The sequence below is a fragment of the Rhinatrema bivittatum genome, chromosome 4 (genome assembly GCF_901001135.1).
Source record: "Rhinatrema bivittatum chromosome 4, aRhiBiv1.1, whole genome shotgun sequence".
NCBI lineage: Eukaryota > Metazoa > Chordata > Amphibia > Gymnophiona > Rhinatrematidae > Rhinatrema > Rhinatrema bivittatum.
This window is the reverse complement of record NC_042618.1, coordinates 108,434,369-108,460,157: the sequence shown is the minus strand read 5'-3', so window position 1 is coordinate 108,460,157 and position 25,789 is coordinate 108,434,369. Positions and strand designations below refer to the sequence as shown.

General features: G+C 42.8%; 1 protein-coding gene across 3 annotated transcripts in view; it reads right to left on the bottom strand.

The window, feature by feature from the left end:
- HEATR4 (HEAT repeat containing 4) overlaps positions 1–25,789 on the bottom strand; it is a 265,168-nt gene that overhangs the window by 54,998 nt on the left and 184,381 nt on the right. For all 3 annotated transcript variants that reach the window (XM_029598645.1, XM_029598646.1, XM_029598647.1), the window contains 3 exons: positions 24,080–24,198; positions 14,913–15,093; positions 5,725–5,794 (listed from right to left, as the gene is read on the bottom strand). In XM_029598645.1, the coding sequence (XP_029454505.1) occupies positions 5,725–5,794; positions 14,913–15,093; positions 24,080–24,198 (370 nt within the window). The remainder of the gene's footprint in view (positions 1–5,724; positions 5,795–14,912; positions 15,094–24,079; positions 24,199–25,789) is intronic.

The following is a 25,789-nucleotide window of genomic DNA, read 5'->3' as shown; positions in this document are numbered from 1 at the left end:
CCACAGATGAGATGATCTGGTAGTGGCCCGCGGAGCGGGGTACACCGGGGATCCCCTCTAATGAGTGAAGGTAGCTCTGGAATGCAGATCCGGTAGTGACCCGCAAAGTGGGGTACGCCGAGAATGCTTGTACAGTAGATTTTAAGAACAGGTAGAGATGCCAGAACCCAGAAGTGGCTCCCGGGGTTGGTACATCGATACTCTGTAGAGCAGGAAGGCTGAATAGCTGCTACTGACGGAAGGAGGTAGTGGCCCGGAACGGGGTACACCACAGGGAATCCCAATACAGTTCGTATAGTAGAAGTCAGTAGCAGTATTCATTGTTCCTGGAGAGAGAGAGAGAGACCTGAGATGCAGGTCTAGTAGTAGTCAGGCAGGTAGGCCCTCCGAGGAGCAGATAGCTGAGAACGCAGGGGAGCCCCCGAGGAGCAGGTTCTCAGAGCATTCAGATGCCAAGAGCAAGTCAGGAACAGGAAGTCCTTGAGTGAGGTCGATTCAGCAAGACGGAACTCCTTGCTAACTCGGAGAAGGCAAGGGATGGTCAGATTAAATATACTAGCGGCTTGATGTCATTGGGCGGGGATGCCACCGAGGTTCCCGCCAAGATGTGTTAAAAAGGAGGCCCTTGCGTGCACGCGCCTAAGTAACTCCGGATACAAGATGGCGGTCGGCAGTGCCCACGCTTTCCTGGGGACGCTGGAGAGGTCGGCGGGGATTAGCAGAGGCCGCCATTCTTCCCAAATTTGATGGTGCAGGAAAAAAGAGGTGAGCATGAGAGGTCGCAGCCGTCTGCGACCGACAGGTGTAACACAGCCCCAGCCATCCTGTGGTGCGGAAGACCCTATCCGGGATCCTCCACAATGCAGCATAAAACACTGCCACTTGGCTACCATGCCAACCCTTGCACCAGGTTTTAAAGCTGCCAAAGATCACCTATTACGTCTCCTGGGAGGTAATGATACCGATGAATTTAAATAGAAACCCCTGCTTGTGTACCACTGACAATGAAAGTTATTGAAATCAAAATTCACCTATTATTTGGAGATCAAACAAGAAGACCTATGGTAACTAGGCCTTCTTGTGAGCATTTTTCAGAAGGGACTTGCCAAAAAGTCATTGCTCCTCATAGACAATGCCCTATGCCGTCCAATTAACCTACATCTTCAGAAACATGCGCTCTATACTCCTTTTACAAAAATCACTCTCTAGTTTAAGTCTGTCTGCACAATCCATTTGCACTTACCAGATTCTCTTGTCTCCCTGATGGCAAACCTTTTCCCTAAAGAATCACAGCTCTGACTGAATTATACTATCAAAATGTCTAGTTTTATATTTATCAAAATGTCTAGTTTTATATTTAACAAAGAGAGGGTTGCCATAGGTCAATTTAAATCTCAACAACTGATACTCTGTTTCCATAGGCTACAAAAGATGAATAATGAATATGATGCGATTTAATGAGGTGATGTAAACAGTGCATCATTGGTTTTTCAGCCAATGAAATCAGAAGCATAATCTGCATTATGCAAATAGTTTTCTATAGGAATTCTAATGGAAAAGGAAATTGCATGTTGTAAAAATGATTTAGCTTAATAGTAACGGAATTTATTTCTCTGACTTACAGCCTTATTTAGAAATCAAAAGGGTCATTTTAAAAGGTCACAAAAGATTTTTCAAATTATTTTCCCAAATGTTAATGAGTCTTTTACGCTGAGTAGTTTAAAGTACCTGTCAGCTCTCTCATAAAACTCCAGTCTGCCAGGTTTTTCTAGAATGTGTGCTGAATTGTATTCCTTAGACAACACCCATTCTTGGAAAAACCTTTGTGATGAGCTTAAAAATAAACTCTTGGACACACCTCTTGGAGCTTTTCAAGAAGGACTGCAGGATTACATACAAATTTCCAAAGAAACTGTAGCACATTTATTCTTGCTCTGATAGTGGAGCGTAGATGATGCTTTGCAAATACAATTTGGTACTACCATCCACTGCATTCCTGATTTATGGCACCATGATAAGACTGCATATATGTGCTTGCTTCCCACTTTTTAAAGGAAGATAACAGTATAGGCTCATTGACCATTTGTTAGCCTTGCACTAGCCATTACTTTGGTATCAATCATAAAAATTAGGAAAAGATAATTACCTCAAAGTTTGTGTGACATTTTAAAAGATTTGTGTTGTAATATTTTCAAAGAATAAGTAAACAGAAACAAATAAATATACAGGCTTCAATATTCAAAGTTAGCTGTTTATGTAAGTTAGCTGGAAAAGACTTATCCAGCTAACTTACATGAGACATTCAGCAGCACGGTTATGCTGCAGAAAATCCCCATATTCTGTACTACTTAGCCAGATAAGTTCTAAGCACGAATATCGCTACATTTTCAGTTAAGTTACCTGGCTAAGCAGCTCCTCCCCAATCCGTCTACTGCCCGCCTACAAATTAGCTGGCTTTCTACTTAGCCGGATAAGTGACTTAAACGGCTAAGTGGTGGCAGCTGAACAAAGCTGGATATTAAGCAACTGCCACTTAGCCGGATAAGTCTTATTTTATGAGCCAAATTTTGAAACACTACCTAGCCGGATAAATCTGACTTATCTAGCTAGATAGCGATTTAATATTGGGCTCATAATTGCTTAGGAGAACATAGGCTCACATTACTGTGCATGCTGCAAGTACTAATACCTTAGAAATTTTGGTCAATTTTTTAAAACTTCTAATTTTAGATCTAAGGTAATGCTTTTTCTAAATTTCTGGAGCCTCTGCTCTGACTTCCAAATGGAAGCTTTGCAGACACCTCCTTTGACATTTACTTCCCATAGGATGAGGAAGAATGTAGAGAGAGGATGTATACTGTGGCAGGAGCTTTTGTCCTAGACTTTCCTCTTTGAAACAGATCTGCAGCTTCATATGCCAGGGTTTCCTTGCCTGAAATTTACAGCGCTGCTTAGAATAACTTTGGATTGTAGTACGCTTTTACCTCCATGCAGAAGAGGAAGTAACCTATTTGAAGCTCAGCAAAATGGAAAGAGCACTGGGTCAAAATTTCATGATAGTGAGCCTTTGCATTCTGTATATCAAACCCCAATCCCAAAATGGATTTTGTTAAAGTGAAATTTCATTGAGTTTCTGCATAATGAGGGATTGCTGAAAAGTTATCCATTTAAATAGTTAGCCTCAATATTCAGCAACCTAACTGGCTAAATTCTAACCGGATAACTCTTTATCCGGCTAGAATTTAGATGGATATCTCAGGGGCATTCCTGGGGTGGGTGATAGGCATTCCATGGAGGAATGGATTTAGCTGGTGAAACTAACCTAAATTAACTTTAGACCTGCCTACAGGCTAACCTAACTAGCTGTTCAACAGCTGAATATGGACCCCAAAAAGTTACTAAAATGCATGCATTTAGCATAAGGTACTGTGCATATACTGTTTTTGAAATAATGTTAGTTTTAATTTTGACATCATCACTTAGGGGTGGATTTTAAAAGGGTTACGCGCGTAACCCTTTAAACCCCCTCCAGTGCGGGCATAGGCTCAGCGCCGTGCGCAAGTCCCGGGACGCGCGTATGTCCCGGGGCTTGAAAAAATGGGTGGGGTGTGGGCAGGGAGGGGCAGAGCGGGGGCGAGGCCAGAGGCCTCGCCACTGACGCTGGGCCCAGGGATTTCGTGCCGGCACTTGGCCGGCGCTCGCAACCTACGCCTGCCCAGAGGCAGGCGTAAATAATCCAACAAAGGTAGGGGAGGGGATTTAGATAGGGCTGGGGGGCGGGTTAGATAGGGGAAGGGAGGGAAAGGTGGGGGGGGGGGGGTGGAAGGAAAGTTCCCTCCGAGGCCTCTCCAATTTCGGAGCGGCCTCGGAGGGAACGGGGAAAACCATCGGGGCTCCCCTAGGGCTCGGCGAGCGCAAGGTGCACAGTAGAACCTTATGCACAAAGGGGCAGATTTTCAAAGCCCTACGCGCATAAATCCGGGAGGATTTATGCGCGTAGGGGGGTTACGTGCGCCGGGCCTATTTTTCAAAAGGCACGGCGGTGCGCATAAAGCCCCGGGATGCGTGTACGTCCTGGGGCTCGAAAAGGGGCAGAGAATGGGCGGGGCGGGGGCAGGGCCGGAGCTTCCAGGCACAGCAGCCATTTGCGGCTGTGCTCAGGATCGCAGGCCGGCCGTTGGCCAGCGAGCACAACTACGCCTGCCCAGAGGCAGGCGCAACTTATAAAATAAAGGTTGGGGGGGTTTAGGTAGGGCTGGGGAGCGGGTTAGGTAGGGGAAGGGAGGAGAAGGATGGGGGGGGTGGAAGGAAAGTTCCCTCCGAAATTGGAGCGGCCTTGGAGGGAATGGGGAAAGCCATCGGGGCTCCCCAAGGGCTCGGCGCCCGCAAGGTGCACTATTGTGCACCCCCTTGCGCGCGCCGACCCCGGATTTTATAACATGCGCACGGCGGTGCCCACATGTTATAAAATCGGGCGTACATTTGTGCGCGCCGGGTTGCGTGCACAAATGTATGCTCACACGTAGGTATTAAAATCCGGCCCAAATTGTATAAGCAGATATTGTTTTAATTACACTACAGAATGAGGACAGAATGCCCTGGCAAGACATCAATTGGAGTAAAAGAAGTGGCAGTAACACTTTGATGGTTTTGGTAAGTTCGCTTCTGGAATATGAGGTCTCTAACTTTGGTTGCCTCTGTCCTGGAAAGATATGAATTAGATTAAGGGACTTCAAAGGAAAGTAGCAAAGCTTATAAATGGAATAAAGCATATCTAGAAAAAGCTAAAAGAATTTGAATGTAAGTCGTGATATCTAGTATATAAGATACAGAGGTTTATGCAAAGAAGTGTTCAAGCTTGCTGGAACAGGTAGAAATGGAACATAGATTAATTAATTTTAAAAAATATTTATATTTATATAGACCATGGAATAAAATAACATAGAGATATTTAAAATATATTAGACCTGAGGAAACTGTGGAGAAGCATTCACATTCCCCAGCAGCAGGCCTGGTGCTACCATAAGGCAGCACAGGCGACTGCCTAGGGAAGCAGATTGCTTGGAATGACTACATCTGTCCACCCCTGGCTGCTCCTGCACCTCTGCCCTTCCTTCCTAGTGTACCTCCACACACCCCACTCCCTTCTTCCGCCTGTTCAGCAATTCTTTCTCAAAGAGACATCACTGTGCCTGTCCTCTAGGGAAATGGAATCATTTCACAACAACAACATCTGTCAGTGGGATTTAGGATATACCTGGGATTGGAAAAACTTTTTTCCAAAGGCTGCTGCTTTAATGTCAAGAGAAAGTTGCAGCCTATTTATGGAAAAAAAAAAACACTCTAGCAGTCACAAATGAATAACTATGGCACAAATACCTCGAATCCCTACTGTCATAAATGATAATGAGCGGAACACTCCTTCCTGAATCCTATACAATGGGCTCTAAATCCAGCCACCAGGTATCACCCTTGTTGATGACCATGACTCTCTGCCCTAGGGATTATGAATACTGTTTCCACAGGATCCCCAGCATCAGCTTTTCCAGGGTGCCGAAAATACGATCTAGGAATCGAACCAGGGTCCTTCAACACTGAGTGCACAGCACTTGCTACTGAGTTGCTAGGCTGGTAATCCAGTACCATTTATTTTTAAAGGTGAAAATGGGATTTCAAGAAGAAAAAGAAAGTTAAATAAGAGAGTTTGAATCAGTTCTGCTATACCTTTGATAGCTAAGACTTTGACTTTCCAGGAACAATCACGTCGCATCAGTTGGAAAAGGTGTTCCAGCACCTGGGGCAGAAAGGAATAGCTGTTAGTACATAGCTCACTGGCAAAACAGAAGTGTGTGTGCTGTCAGCCGTGCCATTCAGCATTGCCAGACCTTCAACCTTCCTCCAAAAGGAGTAATACTGGAGCCACAGGAGTAATACTGGAGCCACTCTCTAGTTTCTACAATCAGGAGAGCAGCTGGTATTCTTTTATCCAGAACTCTAAGTCAATGGTTGACCTGGTCTTTCCTCTAAAGACTAAGCACCATTTCCGGAAGAACTTAATTTTCCATCGCTTAGCATTTCATCAGCATCTGACCTCAGCTCCATCTACTACTTCCTGCTAGAACACCGAAGCAGCTTTCCATCTGCTGCTAATACCAACTATAGGTAATTATTTGTTTCTGCGAGAAAGAAGTATTATACAGAGCAGCTTCATTCTTCATTAAATAGACCATTGGAACTATTTAAGCTGGTTAAGACAATAAATGACTGCGATATGAAAGAGGAATTTAAAGGTAATTTTTCCGCTGATGATTTTGCTACCTATTTAAAGCAGAAAACTTTGCTGATAAAAAGCCAGATTTTAATCTCAGCGGATTAGCTCCTACAATTCAGATGGTATTCTTAAAACTACCTTTGAGCACAGTGGAGGCTGGTTCTTTTAGTGAAATTGGGCAATCTAGAACATAAGAACAATTGAAATTGAAAAGTCAGTGGCTCAGGTAAAGAATTCTAACTACCCACTTGACCCATGCCCTTTTTCACTGCTGTATATTCTGAAGGAGGATTTTATTGTGGTTATATGGCAACTAGTTAATCTTTCTTTGAAGGAAGACCCAATGCCCTCAATATTGAAGCAAGCATCTGTGCGCCTAGTTTATAAAAAAATAAATCTTCCCCTGGAAGTTCTTAGTAGCTATCATCCAGTCTCAAATGTTGTGAGATCCTCTCTGGGTAAACCTCTAGAGAGGATAGTCTATTCTCAGTTAACAGACTAGTTAAGGGGCAATCAACTACTACATAAATATCAGTGTGGGTTCAGGCGAAAGCACAACCCAGAGACATTACTTTGCTCTGTGCTGGACATTTTGCTACTGGAGTTTGACAAGGGAGCATCTGTTATTGCCCTGTATTTTGATGTATCATCAGCATTCAATACTGTGTGTCATGAAGTATTATTGGAGTGACTAGAAGCAATCGGAATTAGTGGTTTGTTCTAGCATGGTTTAGCTCTTTTCTTGAATATAGAAAACAGCAGGTCCTTTTACAAGGTGTTCAATCCTGTTGATTTGAAACCCCTATGGGGTTCCACAGGGTTCAGTTTTAGCTGCGGTGCTGTTCAATATTTACAGGAGGCCTGCTTGAATTGCAGTCTATAATTTTTAGACTCTGTGCTGACAATCTGCAATTGTATTTTCCTGTAAAGAGACTGTTTACAGCTTATTAATGATTGGATGCAAAGGAATCATCTGTTGCTGAATGCTTGCAAAACTGTGTCCTGGATTATTTAAATAAACACACATTGTTTCTTTGTCGCTATTGGGTATTGATATCCGCTTTTCATACTCGGTGCGAAATCTGAGTGTAATTTTTGACAGTCAACTTAATTTTAAGACCCACTTGCAGACTATTTTGGAGGGGGTTATTTTAAATTTCAACTGTTATGTCATTTGAAATATGTACTCAATAACAATGGCTCTTCTGTAGACTACTGTGATTCTCTTTTTGTTGGCCTGCCTGTTGTGTCATTGAGAGCCATGCAGGTCTTGCAAAACTCAGCTGCTCGGTGATATTTGGGGAAAGAGATGTGACTTCATTTGCTCCCTATAAGTTTTAAATTGAGGTTTAAATCATTACTACTTATTTTTAAGATTTTGAAATTAAATGGTCCCTTTTACCTGGCTGATCAGTTGCAACAGTATACTCCAAGGAGCAATTTACTCTCTGCTGATAAGAGTCTTTTGGTGATCCCTTTTATTAATTATGCTCGATTACAAGAAACACACAATAGGTCTTTTATGGTTGCTGAGCCAAACTTATGGAATGCCCTACCTGGGGCATTGCAAGCTTGTGAAGACATGAAGATATTTAGGAAGCTTCTTAAGGCATATTTTTTATACAGATGTTTCCTTCTACTTGATTTTAATATTTTTGTTTAATGTATAATGTAATTTTTATTGCTGTTTTTATTTCGTTGCATTTTTTATTTTTCATTTTGTTTGTATTATTTGCTGCTGTTGTAATCTGTCTAACATATCTTCTGTTATAGATGGAATAGAAACACTTTTAAATAAATAATACATGGAAGAGGCTACCTGAGTCTGTTTGTCTGTCCATCTGTCATTGCTGACAGTAGCCCTTCCCCTCTCCCTATGACATCACTGGTGTGGGTGGTGAAGGGCCACCAGAGGACACCATGCCTGAGAGTATTATCAGCATCTGGCCTCAGCTCACTGTACTGCTCCCTGCAAGAACACCGAAGCTGCATGCCATCTGGTGCTACTATGTGGGAGAGGCAACCCGAGTCTGCCTGTCTCACCATCTGTCATTGCCAGCAATAGCCTTGCCAGCCCAGTGATGTCACTGGTACAGGGGAGTGAACAGCTGCTGCAGGACCCCATAGATGCCACATGCTCCATTGAGCACAACAAAGGAGCTCCTTTGTGCATTCCTTTGTGTGTGCTGAGTGCAACTTTGTGTATGACTTCTTTTTGCTTTTTGCCAGAGCCAGTGTGGTAAATTTTATTAATTATTTAGCCAGAATCATTTTTTGAAATTCCAGTGATTATGGGAAAAGGCAGGTATGATGACATTTCTACTCACAACCATAACAGAATTCAGCGTAATGCATCTTGTCTGTTATAAATTCTGAAACAACCATTGAAGATCCATAGCTCTAAACAATTGTATAAGACTATTTTAGTAAATATCCAATCCTTTCATAAGAAGATTCCTACCATTTATGATCTATTGTGCTTTGAGACTCCTGATTTTCTTTGTATAACAAAATCCTGGTTTTCTGACACTTTAGGGTGAATTTTCAAACGTACGTGCAGGCGTACATGTGCGCGCGCTACTCAGCCGCACACATGTACGCCCAATTTTATAACATGCGCACACAGGCACGTGCATGTTATAAAATCGGGGTTCGGCGTGCCGACACCCACAGCCTTCCCCATTCCCTTCCCCCTATTCTAATCTTCCCACTCCTTCCCCTAACCTTTCCCTCCCCAGCCCTATTCTAAACCCCCCCCCCCCGACCTGTCTTACCTTTTGCGCCTGCCTCTGGGCAGGTGCAAGTTGTGCGCACCAGCACCCTGCCGGCGCCCCCGACCGCCCATTTTGTAAAACCCCGGGACTTAGACGCGTCCCGGGGCTTTACGCGCGTTGCTGGACCTTTATAAAATAGGCCCGGTGCGCGTAAATCCTCTGGATTTACGCAGGTAGGGCTTTTAAAATCCGGCACTATGATTTTGGTTAATCAAATTTGTCCACCTGGATGTGGACAACTATATGTCACAGTTGCACCTTTACAAGCGAGGCGGTGGTCTTCTATTACAGCTTTCTCAGTCAATGTCAACTGGGCATTGTCCCTCTTAGGGGTGTTGAATTGAAATGAGATAATTTCACTTTAGTTACGGAGAATGAAATCAGTATGACTATCTCTGCACTGAAGTCTTCTTCCTGTCCTTTAAATCTTGCTCTAAGGTATTATTAAAGTCAATAAATGATGTAATTTGTCACTTAGTTAATCTTTGTCAGAATGGAGTTTGCCACCTCTTTTAAAGTGAGCTTCTGTCCAGCTGCAATTGAAAAAGCCATCATTAGAATGCACCAGTTTTGGAAATTAGCAGCCCAACTGTTTTCTACCCTTTCTGGCAAAGATCCCTGAATTAGTGGTATTGGGAAAGTTGAATGATTTTATTCAAGACCATTCTAACCTAATCACTACCAATTTGGCTTTCAAAAGTTTTTAAATACTGAACACTCTTATTGTCTAGTAGTAACACAATTAGGTGAGGTTTCAATAACGGTCAAAGATATGTACTTGAGCAGACTGACATATCTGCAGGCTTCAGTACTCTTGATCTCAAAATTTTAATCAGAACACAAAATTTCTAGTGTTGTCTTGGTTGACCTCATATCTTGAAGGCAAAATACAACAAAATATGACTGGTTCTAGATTTCTGACTGGTATCCCATTGTTACTGGGGTTCCTCAGAGGTCAGCTTATCAATTACTCTGTTTAACATACATATGGCTCTGATAAGAATATAAGAAATTGCCATGCTGGGTCACACCAAGGGTCCATCAAGTCCAGCATCCTGTTTCCAACAGAGACCAAACCAGGCCACAAGAACCTGGCATGTACCCAAACACTAAGAAGATCCCATGCTACTGATGCAGTTAATAGCAGTGGCTATTCCCTAAGTAAACTTGATTAATAGCAGTTAATGGATTTCTCCTCCAATAACTTATCCAAACCTTTTTTGAACCCAGCTACATTAATTCACTAACCACATCCTCTGGCAACAAATTCCAGAGCTTAGTTGTGCGTTGACTGAAAAATAATTTTCTCCGATTAGTCTTAAATGTGCTACTTGCTAACTTCATGGAATGCCCCCTAGTCCTTCTATTATTCGAAAGAGTAAATAACCGATTCACCTCTATTCGTTCAAGACCTCGCATGATCTTAAAAACCTCTATCATATCCCCCCTCAGCCGTCTCTTCTCCAAGCTGAACAGCCCTAACCTCTTCAGTCTTTCCTCATAGGGAAGCTGTTACATCCCCTTTATCATTTTGGCTGCTCTTCTTTGTACCTTCTCCATCGCAACTATATCTTTTTTGAGATGTGGCGACCAGAATTGTACACTTCCTAATAATTCCTAACATTGTTTGCTTTTTTGACTGCTGCAGCACACTGAGCCGACGATTTTAAAGTATTATCCACGATGATGCCTAGATCTTTTTTCTGGGTGGTAGCTCCTAATATGGAACCTAACATCGTGTAACTACAGCAAGAGTTATTTTTCCCTTTTTACACCTTGCACTTGTCCACATTAAATTTCATCTGCCATTTGGATCCCAATCTTCCAGTCTTGCAAGGTCCTCCTGTAATGTATCACAATCCACTTGTGATTTAACTACTCTGAATAATTTTGTATCATCTGCAAATTTGATAACCTCACTTGTCGAATTCATTTCCAGATCATTTATATATATATTGAAAAGCACCGGTCCAAGTACAGATCCCTGAGGCACTCCACTGTTTACCCTTTTCCACTGAGAAAATTGATCATTTAATCCTGCATCTCGTTTCCTGTCTTTTAACCAGTTTGTAATCCATGAAAGGACATCGCCTCCTATCCCATGACTTTTTAGTTTTCTTAGAAGCCTCTCATAAGTGACTTTGTCAAAAGCCTTCTGAAAATCCAAATACACTACATCTACTGGTTTACCTTTATCCACATGTTTATTAACTCCTTCAAAAAAATGAAGCAGATTTGTTAGGCAAGACTTCCCTTGGGTAAATCCATGTTGACTGGGTTCCAATAAACCATGTCTTTCTATATGCTCTATGATTTTGATCTTGAGAATAGTTTCCACTATTTTTCCCAGCACTGAAGTCAGGCTCACTGGTCTGTAGTTTCCCGGATCACCCCTGGAGCCCTTTTTAAATATTGGGGTTACATTGGCCACCCTCCAGTCTTCAGGTACAATGGATTATTTTAATGATAGGTTAAAAATTTTACATACATTTCTGGCTGGCCTTGAGTCAGATATAGCTTATTTGCCGATGATATACAATCTTTTGTCCCTGTACTACCAACTTGGTCAAAACTGAGGTCATTGTTCTTCGCATCATCTTCTGATGATGTTCCAGCTTCCTATTCATTCAAAGCTTGTGAAATCCCTATTATTAGGAATTTATCAGTGTGAGACATCAAATCCATGATCAAGGCTGGGTTCTTCAAGTTGCTGTTACTGCACAGGCTACAGCTTTTAGTGCTTCCTAACCTAGAATATTGTAATTCGATTTACATTGGTATGTCAGTATATATTTTGAGATCTTTGCAAATTCTACAGACTTCAGCTGCTTATATTTTATTAGAGTGCCCAGGTTTATATCACACCTGTTTTGTATGATCTGCATTGGTTGCTGGTGGAATGGTGTGTAAAATATAAGTTTACCATGATGATTCACAGGCTTCTCGATAACAATGCTTTTCCATGGATTAATGCCTTGCTTTGGGTTTATAATTCTATCCACACACTTAGGTCATCCCAGGGCGCATTACTGGATGTCCCTTCAATACATATGGCTTACCTCGTAGAGAGAAGAGAAAGGGCATTTTCCATAGGAGGTCCTATTTTTTTGAAACACCCTGCTAGAACACCTCTATTTGACAACCTACACACAGACCTTTGGAAAAAAGCTGAAGACATACTTGCTTTAGCAAGTGTTCTGCCGAGCCTAAGTTTTGGTCCTGGTTTGGTGTTATGATTTCTATTTAAAAAAAAAAAAGGCTCTGACTGTTGTTATAGTTTAATGATGTTCGGTGTAGTATTGTCTTCTCATCTGTAAGTTCATCATGTTTTATTTACTTTATTGTATTTTATGATTCATTTCTGTACGCTACTTTGCACTGTGGATTGAAGTATGGGATATAATTTTTTTAAATAAATAAAAAATAAAGGATACATTTTTAAAGCCTGGTGCACGCAAATACTGGGAGATACGGGCGTGGCTGGGCCGTGAGTGCGCCAAGCGCATTTTCGAAACAGCCTGGCCATGTGTGTAACTCCCGATAAGTGCAGAAGTGCCGGGGTCTGTGAAAGGGGTGGGCTGGAACGGGGTCTGGGCAGGGGCTAATCAGGACAGTGGCCATTAGGCCCTGTCCCAGGGAAGCACGCACCAGCAGCCAGCCAGCGCACAGAACTTACTTGACCTCTGAAGAGGAAGTAAGTTTTTTTAAAAATAAATTTATAGTTTTAACAAAAAAAAAAGAGACAAAGAATCCACTTTGTACAGAAATCTATAAATAAAGTCAAGCAGAATATATATAATACAATATAATAAGAAAAATATATGTAAATTGTCCACTGTTATGAGAAGGGGGCATGGAGGAAATAAGGAAAAAAATAAAAGGGAAAACAAGACAAAATAAAAGTGTGTTCCATGACTAGCAATAACAACCTAATTGAATAGACGTTCTTAAGGAGGGTCTAATGGACTTGAAGTTAATGGCTTTCTAGAGTTAACAAAGGTCTGGAGCTGTTCAGGAATAAAAAAAATATAACTCTCATTTGCCAATTTAACAAAACATTTGCATGGAAGCCTTAACATGAAAGTAGCCCCAAGTGCCAGTACATCTTTACGAAAGGTTAAGAAGGCCTTTTTCCTAATCTGAGTGGCACTAGAAAAATCAGGGAAAACTCTGACATCTAGCCCATAAAGGCAACAACAAAATTCTTAAAGTAATGCTTCCTAATAAAAGTCAAATCCGATTGAGAAAAGAAAGTCACCACCAGAGTAGATCTTCCAGCAACTTCAAGATTAGAACACTTTAGATAAACTGTCAAATCCAGGTCCACAGCTTGAGATTGAATGTTCCCAAATGAAATGAAGTGGACTTTATTTAATGTGGAAATAGTTTCCTCAGGAATTTTCAAATTTTGAAGAAAATAACAACGGAGAGTTATCCTGGAAGGTTCACCTACAACCTTTGGAAAATTTATAAATTTCAGATGTAACTGACGAGATTTATTCTCCAGTAGTTTGATTCTATTCTGTAAACTATTCCTCTCTTGTATAAGAGAAACTTGAAAATTCTCAATATTAGAGACCTTTTGCTCAATAGAAGAAAATCTAGATGAAATTTGAGATTGGGATGTTTTGTAGGAAGAGACATGAAGATCCAAACAAGAGGAAACTAATTCCACCTTGGAAGAGCATGTAGCACAAGCCTGGCCCATGGATACAATCAAGTCCCAAAGGGATTCCAAAGTAACTACCACCGTTTTTTCAGGGACAAGCAATACTGGAGAAGTTTGAGATATTCCAGACTCATCAATGTGAGATTCACCCTTTTGCAAGGAATCAGACAATCGAGCGTTCTCCAGAGAGAGAATCCCCACCTCAGCAGGAATCACAGAGGATCCGGAATTTCCCCTCAATGCAGAGTGCGACTCAGTGTTCTCGCCCAGTGCCTCTGCAACATACGGGTCTTGACCACGCTGAGTCAGTCATCTAGAGGGCTTAGATGCCTCTTCCCCATCTAGAGCAGACTCTCCTCTGTCCATCCCAACAATGGGGATATTGCCCTTTACCAAAGATGTATTAGCCACAAAGTTGGCCGAGAGGCAGCGAGGGCTCAGTGGAGTAAGCTCTAACTTTGCCTTTCCTTTTGTGAGGCATAGCGTTGAACACTAAGAGAAACAAAGAGCAGGAAACTCCGTACAGTGTAAGAGCAGCCAGTCACACCGCCATCTTGTGCAAATACCGGGAGATACGTGCGTGGCAGGGCCGTGCATGCACCGAGCGCATTTTTGAAACAGCCCGGCCACGCGAGTATCTCCCAGTAAGTGCAGAAGTGCCGGGGTCTTTGAAAGGGGCGGGCCAGGGGCAGAGTCTGGGCAGGGGCAGGACAGGGGCCGACCAGGATAGCGGCCATTAAGCTCTGTCCCAGGGAAGCGCACATTGGCAGCTGGCCGGCTTATGGAACTTACTTGACCTCCGAAGAGGAAGTAAGTTTTAAAACAAAAAAAATTTGAATAGTTGGGGGGGGGGGGGGGGGGTTAGGAGTCAGGGAAGAGAGGGGAAAAGGGAGGAAGAGTAGGTAGGGGGCTAGGGAAGTTCTCTTCCAGTCCGCTCCTTAAATGGACTGGGAGGGAACTGGAAATGGCTCATTTGCGTAACTATGTGGTTTTTTTTTTAATTCCCCACCTTTCGCGCGTGAGTTGCAACCCATCCGCACACGCGAATGGGGGTCTGCTGTTGGTTTAAGTATGGAAATGTATATGTTTATCTACCAAAATGGTAGAGAACCAGAGAGGAACAATCTAAACTGGGCAGACTGGAGGAAGCAGCGGGTCTTTATCTGCCATCATTTACTATATTATTTCAGTCACTCACCATCTCATCTTTGATTTGGAGCACTCCAGCTGTAATACAGGCTTCCTTTCGCACAGCCATAAAGTCATCAGAAAAGCATTGAAGGAAGCCAGGAAACAGCTTGGCTGTCATAAGCTTGAGTTTACCAATCAGGCAAAGAGCTTCTACCTTCATCGCAGAGTCTCCCGTCTCCAGTCTTTCTCTGTGAAGCACAAGGAAGTTTGTAAAACTGTACTACCATTGCCTGCTTCCATACCATCAGCTTATTCCAACTTTTCTTCTGGATCTTGGTGTCCCTACTTCTTATTTTGGGTATCTGAATATTTCTGAATGAATTAAGAATGAAATGATGGGGAAGGGAAGGAAATATTAGGGAGCTACTTTTTTTCTTTTTAATATTTGTTTTGTTTTGTGTCATTTCAAAATGAAAAATTGTATTTTGTTTTTTCATTTAAAACACAACTATTTAATGTGTGCGAAGCCATTTAATACACAATAAAACACACACTAGCAGTAACTTTCAAACCAGTGCGCATACATAGTCCCACGCCCAGGGACGTAGCCATTTTATAACATATGCGCCATCTGAACACATTTTATAAAACAGGCTGGCTGCGCACCTATGTGTGCTGAATTTTAAGTGGGCATGGGCAAGTGCATGCAAATGCTGCTTCTACCATGTAAATTGAGGGATTTTAAAAGGAATGCATGCCAAGACTATTCCCAGTTTTATCAGTTCACCCAGAGAGAGGTCCTCCAAACCCCTTTAGTTTAATAGCCTTCACTCCCCCCAGTTAGTCCCGACCCTTAAAAATCCCAATCTGCTATTTTTCTTTTTTTTAACTCACACATCATTTAGAGAAGACGTAAAGTTACACAGCAGGGGGCCTTGGCGCGTACCAGATCACGCAGATATTTATGCGCACATAACAGATTCATACCCCTGAATGCCCATGCATTGCCCATACCACACCCATGCTCCTTTCTGAAAACTTCCGAGATATGCGTGCTGCGAGAGGCATGCACGCGTTTCAGCAGCTTTTAAAATCCACTCGGCAAGTGCAAGCCCAACATATTCACACATCCTCTAATTAATGCGCACGTCGGGCTTTTAAAATTCACATTTCTGTGCACACAATATTTTTAATACATATTTAATTATTTTTAGTGCATGCTAAAATGAAAAAATGAAACCAAACGAAAAAAAGAAACAAAACAAAACAAAAAAAAACAAACAATAAAAACAGAAAAGAACAACAAAATGAAAACATTTTTCCTGACACCCCTAATGAATATAAGCAAACAAAACATGGGCTTTCAACATTATTTACCAAATAGTGATTCATGCCTGAACTGCACCAACTCTCTTGTGTACCGATTTAGAAATGTAAGTTTGTATCTAAAATGGAGGATTTACCTCTAAGAAAGAAAGTTCAGTCCATTATATCAACTCATTTAATGGTATTGGAATCAGTCCTTAAGTGTGTGCCTTACTAATTGCTGGTATTGTTTGAAAGGGATGGGAAAAGAAGAATGAATCACCAAATAATAGAAAGTCATAAAAGCAAATGCGGTAAATATAATATCCCTACTTGTAATATTTGATATTAATATTTCTTGTTTATTGAATGAAACATTGTGCATTTACCCAGCAACATTAATGCAGAGAGATGTGGACAAGGCTGCCAAACTGTTTACACTTTTAATGCTATAGGTCATACATAATCATGGGTCACCATTTTCCACAGCAATTTTCATATTTCAGTTTTATATTCATTTTATTTTTCCAGCTGTTTTTCATTTTGCAATTAAAAAATGAAAAGGGATTACTTTCCTTCTCATCTACAAATCTATGCCTGACATGAGGTAACTTTTCAGTTCTGCATCAGGGTCCTGTATTCTTTAAAAATATGCCACTGAATACTGCCAATATTTTTGCATATGTAAAAAAGCAGGGGTCGATATTCAAAAGCTGTAGGATATTCAGCCTGTTTTCCGGCTAAATTATAGCCAGATAAGTAATAGCCTAGCAACAGCAGACACGCTCAGCTTGAATTGAGGGTGAGCAAATACCATAAATTAAAGTACCGTGGAGCTGGGGAGGTAGTAGAGAAAGGGTGAGTGTGACCTTTGGGGATAGGGAAATGAGTCTGGACACAAGAGCTTTACATTTAAAATATGGGAAGAAGGCGCAAGGATAGGGTAGGGGAGAATAAATGGCATTGGTCTCACAGCCTGATATATTTTTTGAAAGTTAAAAATGAATTTAATTAGGAAGCAGGCAGCGAGTTCAGCCTCACTGGGCCTTTGGAGTTTGGGTGGGAGGGAGACAGAGACAGATTTGGGCCTGCCAGCCCATAATTTGTGTTTGGGGGTTTTTTTTTTTACAGAAATGCTACTTGAATAAAGCCGGTTAAATGTTAAGTTATCCGGCCACACAAAGCACAAAACGTTAGACATAACTGGTGAAATTCCAAAGAATATATGATTATATATAGAAACATAGAAATGAGGGCAGAAGAAGACCAAACGGTCCATCCAGTCTGCCCAGCAAGCTTTGCACATTTTTTTCTTTTTTTCTCCCCCATACTTATCTGTTTCTCTTGTCCCTTGTAAATGACTTTTTGTTCTATTTCCCTTCCACTCCGCCATCCCTTCCACCCCCGATATCGATCTATTTCCCTTCCACCTCTGCCATCAATGTAGTTAGCAGCGCTGGAGCTGCATCTAAGTGCTGGAGCTGCATCTAAGTGAAGTATCAGACCTGGAGCTGCATCTAATTGAAGTATCTAGCTAATTATTTAGGGGTAGTAACCGCCTTCATAGCAAGCTACTCCCACTACTGGCCATTCAGTGCTCCTACCATGTGACAGGGGCCGGCCAATGGCACGGATACCCTGTCACATGCTAAGGGCAAAGGGCCATCGGCACCATTTTAATTAGTGGCAGCTGACAGCCCGAGAGCGGGAGATCGCTCCCGGGACCCCCGCTGGACCACCAGGTACTTTAAAAAAGTTTGGGGGGGGGGTTGGGAGGGTGGGGGATTAGAAAGAATTAAATTTAAAGAGTCGGGGTGGATTTGGGGGTTATTTTTAAGTGCCCTTTCTTCCCGCCCCCCCCCCCCAAATGATAAGAGAACCCCCACAAAATTTGGTTTTCCTATCGGGTTCGGGGGCCCCCCAGAATTCTGACGAGTTTGAAAATATCTTCTGATATTTTCAATCATCTCAGAAAAACGATTCACATCCCTAGAAATTACTACTTATCTGATAATTTCCTTTTCTTTAATGAAGACAGGTTAATCCCCAACCTGTCGGTTATGCACCTCTACCAGCAGATGGAGATAGAGCAAAGCTGACATCATGGTAAAAATACTCCTGCATTGACATCAGCTTGTCAGTATTCTCTACAAAAGCCATCTGTGGACAACTAAACAATACACGATCATAACTAATAACAGACAACCATTCAAACACTCAGTTAACAGAAAACACTGAGTTCAGACAAGGAATGTAATATCACTAATTTAAGGACTGGATCTGACACTTACCAGTAATCCCCGGAGACTGTAGCCATTCAGGACAATAAGCACTAACATCTGGAAGCAAAGGGCGGGAAGGAGGATTAACCTGTTTTCATTAAAGTAAAGGAAATTATCAGGTAAACAGTAATTTTTCCTTTCTTAACATTCATATAGGTTAATCCACAACCAGTAGGATGTACCAAAGCTACTCCCAAACAGAGCAGGAAGCTGCCCATGGTCCGATCAATACCGCACACGCGAAGGCTGCATCCTTCCAGGCCTGCACACACAGGCAGTAATGCCTGGCAAGGTGTGTAAGGAGGACCATGTCGCAGCTCGGCAAATCTCAACGGGAGTCAACAATCTAGTAAGTAACCTCAAGGAGAGGCTATGCAGTAGTCAAAAGGTAGGACACGCCAGAAAATCCAGAACCAGATTAAGAATCCACAAGGGCACCAGCAACCGCAAGAGGAGACGAAGATGCTTCACCCCTTTTAAGAACCGAGCCACATTCGGATGGGCTGACAAGAGTTCACCATTCGTGTGACCTCGAAACAGGCAAGAGCTGCTACCTATACTTTCAAGGAATTAAGGGCCAAGCCCTTAAACAAAACATCCTGCAAAAAATCCAAACTAAGCAGGATTTCAACTGAACAAGGATGAACCCCTCATTCTTCACACCAAGCCTCAAAGACTCGCCAAACGCAAACATAGGCTAAGGAAGTGGAGAACTTTCGCGCTCGAAGCAAGGTGGAAATCACAGCAACTGAGCCCTATCAAGGGCCATACCATAAGACAAAATCAAGTCTTGAGAAGAATAGGCCTGTCATAGAGGATCCCTGTAGACCGGTAATCGGAGAGGAGAGTCCGCCAGAAGCCTCCAGAGATCTGCATACTATGGCTTCCTAGGCCAATCTGGTGCCACTAGAAGCATCAACCCTATGTGTCGCTCGAACTGCGGAATCATTCTGTCCAACATGGGCCAAAGGGAAAAGGCATATAAAAGCTTGCCTTCTGCCCCCCCGCACGAGTGCATCAGATCTTTCCTGCGACTGAAGAACCGAGGAACCTTTGCATTGTGTGATGTCATCAGCAAGTCTAGAAATGGGAGGCCTCAGCAGCCCACTATGAGCTGGAACAATTGACAATTCCCATTCTCCTTAATCCAGACTCTGTCCACTGAGAAAGTCAACTCTTACATTGTCTTTTCCTGCAATGTTTGAGGCTGAAATCTCCTGAAGATGTACTTCTGCCCATTCCATGAGTTGAGCTATTTCCTGTGACACTTGCTGGCTCTTGGTTCCTCCCTGGCAATATATCGTCGCATTAACCAACATCATTCGGACTGCTCAGCCCTGCAGCAGTTGACGAATCGCAAGCATGCCAAAGGCACGGGAGTTCAGCCAATTGATGCTCCAGAAATACTCCTTTGTTCTCCAGTGGCCCTGCGCTGTCAACTCCTGTGAGCTCCCCAACTTTGGAGGCTCACATCCATCATGAGTACTAGCCAGTCCAGTGTTCGTAGGGGAATGCCCTTCGTTAGATGATCCGCTTGCAACTACCATTGCAATTGGATGCTGATCGCCACCGGAAACTTAAGCCAAATCGAGTAGTCCTGAGACTATGAACTCCAACATGCAAGCAGTGTACGCTGAAGAGGATGCATATGAGCCCTTGTCCATGGAACCATCTCTAAGATGGCTGCTATCAACCCGAATACCTGTAGATAAAACCACACTGTCGGGCGTATTGCTTCTGTCAATAGTTGCATCTGCACTATCAGTTTCTGAAATGTGGATCTCCAGGAGGAACACCCTGCCTTACTATGTGTTGAAAATGAACACTGAGATACTTCAGTGTCTGGGATGGTTGCAGGTTGCTCTTGGCCAAGTTCACCACCCAACCTAGTTCCCGAAGCCAGGAGATCACCTTGCGCGAGGCTTGAAAACTCTCTTTCATGTGCTTGGCCCGAATTAGCCAATTATCTAAGTAAGGGTAGACAAGAATGCCATCATTTCTCAACACTCACGCTACCATCACCATGAAGGTTCTGGGCGTGGTGGCCAAACCGAAGGGTAGTGCTTGAAATTGATAATGTCGTCCCAAAACAGCGAAATGCAGAAAACTGTTGAAGCTTCTGCCAGGTGGGAATATGCAGAGATGCCTCTGATAATCCAGAGACATAAGAAACTCCTCGAACTATACTGCCATTATCAGCGAGTGTAAGGTTCCCATGCGGGAACGAGTCACTTGCGAAAGCCAGTTGATTCCCTTGAGATCCAGGATGGGGGCAAAAGGAAATAATAAAATAAATGGAATAATGGCCCGTATTTTCTTGTGACATGGGCACTGGAATCAAGGCCTGCAGGCCAAGGAGTCTTGACAATGTACACCCCACTGCCTGTCTCTTCTGCGGACAGCTGCAGGGGACACCACAAAAATGTCCTGGGGAACGTTGAGAAACTCCAGAGCATAGTCTTCTCTTATCACCTCCAGAACCCACTGGTCTGATGTGATCTCAACCCACCTCCAATAAAAAAGAGAGGTGGGTCGGCACACCCTCATTGAAGGGGTTGGGGGTACTGCCACTCAAACCCTCACAACATCTGAGCGCCTGGGACGAAGGACTGAGACCTACACAAAGGTCAAGTCCTCTGAGAAGCCGCTCCTCTGTAGGATCGAAAACATTTGAAACCCCTAGCATGACCTCTTGTGTCGAACGAGTGCGATACCTGCTTTTAATCCTCTGTAACCGAGGAACCTGGGTATCACCCCATTTTTTGGCCATTTTTTTAAAACTCAGTCCCAAACAAGAGTGATCCTTTAAAAGGCAATTTTGTAAGATCAGACTTCGAAACTGTATCAGCTGACCAATTCCTCAGCCATAGTTGATGCCTGGTTGCTATCACCGAAGCCACCCCTCTGGCAGAAGTGCGGACCAGGTTGCAGCCCACATCCGCTAAAAGGGTGGCTGTTGGTTCCATCACTGCCCTGGAACTCAAACCAGACTTATCAATTTCCTGAGAAAGAAGTCAGCAAAAGCAAGCTACCAGGGAGCAGTAAAAAACTTTCTGCAAATTCATTGCCACCGCCTCAAGGCCTGCTTAAGGATAGCCTCAATTCTCTTATCCTGTGCATCCTTCATTGCTGTTCCCCCTTCCACAGGAATAGTCATCCATTCGGTGACGGCAACATCAGCCCATCCACTTTCATAAAGTACAATTGCTCTCTTGCCACCAGATCCGGGGGTACAGCACTTCCGAAGCTCGTCCCCTTTAAAATTAGCTTCCGGGTCACCCCATTCAAGATCAATCAATTTTTGAATAGCATCCATAATGCTTTATGCAAAGAAACTAAAATGGGATTCTTCTTTGGCTCAGACATGGAATCAACACCCGGCAACCCTAGCATCTTCAGTGTCTGGGAGATCAGAGCTGGCAACATTGTTCTGTATGGTTACCCTGGAGGAATTTCCCCATCCTCCAGGGAGTAAGGATCACCTTCATCATCCGTGCCATCTGGGTCCCTATCAGTGTGACCCGCAGCAGTATAGACGTACTCCGATGCTTACCCGGGCACCAGGTGTGAGGGGATCTGCAGTCTGCAATCCTGAGCTCTTAGATTTGGCTCACTCCGCCGACTATGCCTAAAGAAAGGACCTTAGCCCTTGAAAAACTTCCACCCAAGAAAGAGTAGAAGGATCCATACCAAAACTTGGAGGCATCGGTCCTGCGACCACTGAGTTGCCTTTCCCTGCTTTCGAACCAGTTAGGGGAGCCCCAAAACCAGCCAAAACATCTAACAGGTCCCCTTCTGGTCCTACTCCTGCATTATGCTGGGAAGGGCAGCCTAAGCAAAATCAGCTGGATATAACTCTCCCTGAGCCTCCAAGCAGTACTGACACAAGTTAAGACGGGACACCAGGCTGAGATACCCAAATATGGCAAGCAGCACCAAGGGTAAAAAACTTAGGCTTCTTTCAGAAGCCATGGATAAACATTCACTAGCAGCATGCTCCCAAAGGCGTCTGACAGTTGTGCGCCTAACTGCATGTCTGCACAAAAAAAAGCTTGGGCAGGGTGCCCAAAAACAAGCTTTGTCCAATAAGCACACACTACAGCCGCCCAAAATTTAGGCGCCCACTACGCAGTCCAGTTAGGTGTCCTCCTGAGTGCCCATCACAGCGCCTACCTGAGCACCCACTCAGGCATGCAAGTGCGAATCAACGTCAGACACTGTTTTGCGGCAAACTTGCATGTAGAAAAGCGCGAGAACACCGCTGCGGCCCACCACCCAGCAACTGAGCAAAGCTTGAAAGGTTGCTCAACCTGACAAACTGCCACGACTCCCCAAACTCCCTCAGAAGTGGGAATGGACATTGGATCGGCGTGCCAAGGCTTGGAAACCAGAAGGGGAAGGGAATCCCTCATTCCTTTTTTTTTTTTTAACTCTTTACCTGAGCTCAGCCCATCCCGGTTGAGTATAGAGTCAGTCTCCAGCTGTGGGAGGAGAGGGCAAAGGCTTTCATAGCCACACTTGGCTTCCTACACCTGCTAGCTTCTCATCTGTTTCTCTCTCTACAGTTAAGTCCACACTGGAAAACTAGCTACCGGACCGAGGCACTCTACTGAGGGAGGGATCTGCAGATATCACCTCAGGAAAACTCGACTGAGGGAGGGACAATAAGTTATCACCACAGGAGAGCAGGATGAATTAATTTCCTTCTTCTTTTCTCCTTTAAATTTTTTTTTTTTTTTTTACAGGCAAACCCCAGTAGGGAGATGCATGTCCATCATCTGCTGGAGACAGAGAATACTGGAGTGCTGATGTCAATGCAGGGGTATATATACCATGGCATCAGCTTTGCTCCATATCCATCTGCTGGTAGAGGTGCATAACCCACTGATCGTGGATTAACCTGTCTGAATGCTAAGAAAGCATAAATATAATAAAAATTCAGAAAGTAAAGTTAACACAGTTATGGATTCAATACACCCAACATGGCCTTGTTTCGACAAAGTGTCTACATCAGGGATGATTATATAAAATGATCGCCCTTTGTTCCTCCTAGCCAAGAGAAGAGGCCTACCACTAAACTAAAAATGAGATGTTAGATCACAAACTTAAACACATCTCTTTGAAAAAATGCCAAAGCCCCCCCATAGGAGGTACTAGAATTAGAAAAATGAATATTTTTCTTTATTTGCAAACAGAAAGATAAAACTCTTTGTGGATAGTCTGCAACACTGTACCATAGATTAAACCAATATTATCAATATTGAGGGCCATTGCAGCCCCCATTGCTGTGCCCTGAATTTGGAGGTAATATTTGCCTTGAAAAGTGAAAAAGTTAAAACCAACCGAGCTATCTCTAACAAACTCCAGTGGTACCCTGTGAGATCCCACCTGGTGTAAAAAAGTATAGTTAACTGTCTCTAAAGCCTGATACTGAATCACTGTATACAAGGAAGAAATATTGATATAAAATGCTACAGGTAGGGATAAAAGAAGAATGAAAACATTTACAATTCAAATAAAATGATCCTGTTTGACTGACATATTTTCGATCAAACTCAAGCATGGTCACCTTGCCTTTTCTGAGTCCTGATACAATACCAGTTCACATTTTCTCACAAGAGGAAATCTCAGAGTTTGACAACCCTACCTTAGATGGTCATGGACCTCTTTACCGAGCCCCAAGCTTCCAAGTGCCTGGGCAGCAGCTTGGCGCACAGCTGTATTCCAGTCCTTCCACATCAGGTTGATGAGTTTGTTTTTAAAGTCCTACAACAACAAAAAGGAAATCCATGCTGAACAGGGCTTACCCAAACATAGTCTTTTTCTACAAATCTTAATGGTGTGCCAGAGCTATCACGTCAAAGCCCAGAGGCAGGGATTTCAATTTATTACATAGTGAAGAAAGGAACATAGGGATCACAAAATCATGTTTATTGTTTTCCTTGTTCCAATAACATGAGGGAATTACCTGCAGTTTCTAGTTTGGATTGCATTCAGCACATGCTTTAAGGCATTCTTTGCTATAAATACTGTATAAAAGCTTTATATGCCTGACCAGTGATCCATCTGTGCTATTTTTCATTTGCACATATGCAGAAATTTCTGGCAATGGAAAATTCTGAGATGAATTTTCAAAAGATGCGCATGTAAAAAAATAGTATATGCATACATAAGAAGGTACATATGTGAGTGTATGCTATTTTAAAAACAGCAAAATATGCACATAAATTGAAGACCATGTGAAAATTTGCACATAGAAAAAAGGGGCGGGCCAGGGCATTTTGGGGAGGGGGGCAAACATTTTTGCACATAAGTTGTGATTTTAAAACCTGCCAAAGTGATACACATGTCTTTTACTTGCGTATATTTACTCTTGCTCAATATCTGGTGTAAGTGATCGTAAACTTCTCAAGTGAAAATTCACTGGGTGAGAGATCTGGGTAAAATGGGGGAACTTCAGGCTGAAGATCCAGGAGTGTTTTTACAAGCTGCAGTTAGACTGGGCAAATAGGCAAACTAATTGGTAAAACTGTTAATTTCATTGCCATAAACAGGTTGGCTAAATAAAAATTCCCAGACTTACGCATGTAAAGGCTGATTTAGGGGGTGTAAATGCATCTAAATAACATGAGTAAAATCTATTCGTGAATCCCTTTAAAATTCAAAGTACAGATACACGTGTATATCACTTGTGCATACTTATCTGGCTAAATTATGACTTATCCGGCTAAGTAGCACTTTTGCTGCTACTTAGATGGACAAATATGAACTTATTCAGATAAGTAGCGGCGCTTATCCAGCTATATTCTGATTTATCCAGCTATGAAGCAGCAAGCCTCCTTAGCCAGATAAATCAGCATATATTAAGATAAGTCTAAACCTGTGCAGCTCGTGATTTTTACGTACGTGAGCATTTGTGTGTGCATATGTACTCTGATTTTATAACCTGCACAAATCGTTTCTGTGCAAGTTATCAAATACAGTAGGAGCTTTGCATATGCCCATATACATGCATATATGTGTATACACGAGCAGTTTTTAAAGTTATCTTCCCTAGGGATAACAGGAAAGTTACACATGTTCAATTTAAAACACAGACAAAAGAAAGAGGAAGAAGGGGTAGGAACAATATGATTAGTGGAGCCTTCCAAGTCCCACAAGCTGAAGAGAGGCAAGAGAATTTTTGTTTCCAAAGGAGATCACAGCAACATAGTAACATAGTAACAAAGTAACATAGTAATGACGGCAGAAAAAGACCAAAATGGTCCATCTAGTCTGCCCAGCAAGCTTCCCAAGGCAGTCAATGCTGCTCCGTGCCGGTTACGCTTTTTTATTTATTGCCATTCTCTAGCCTTTT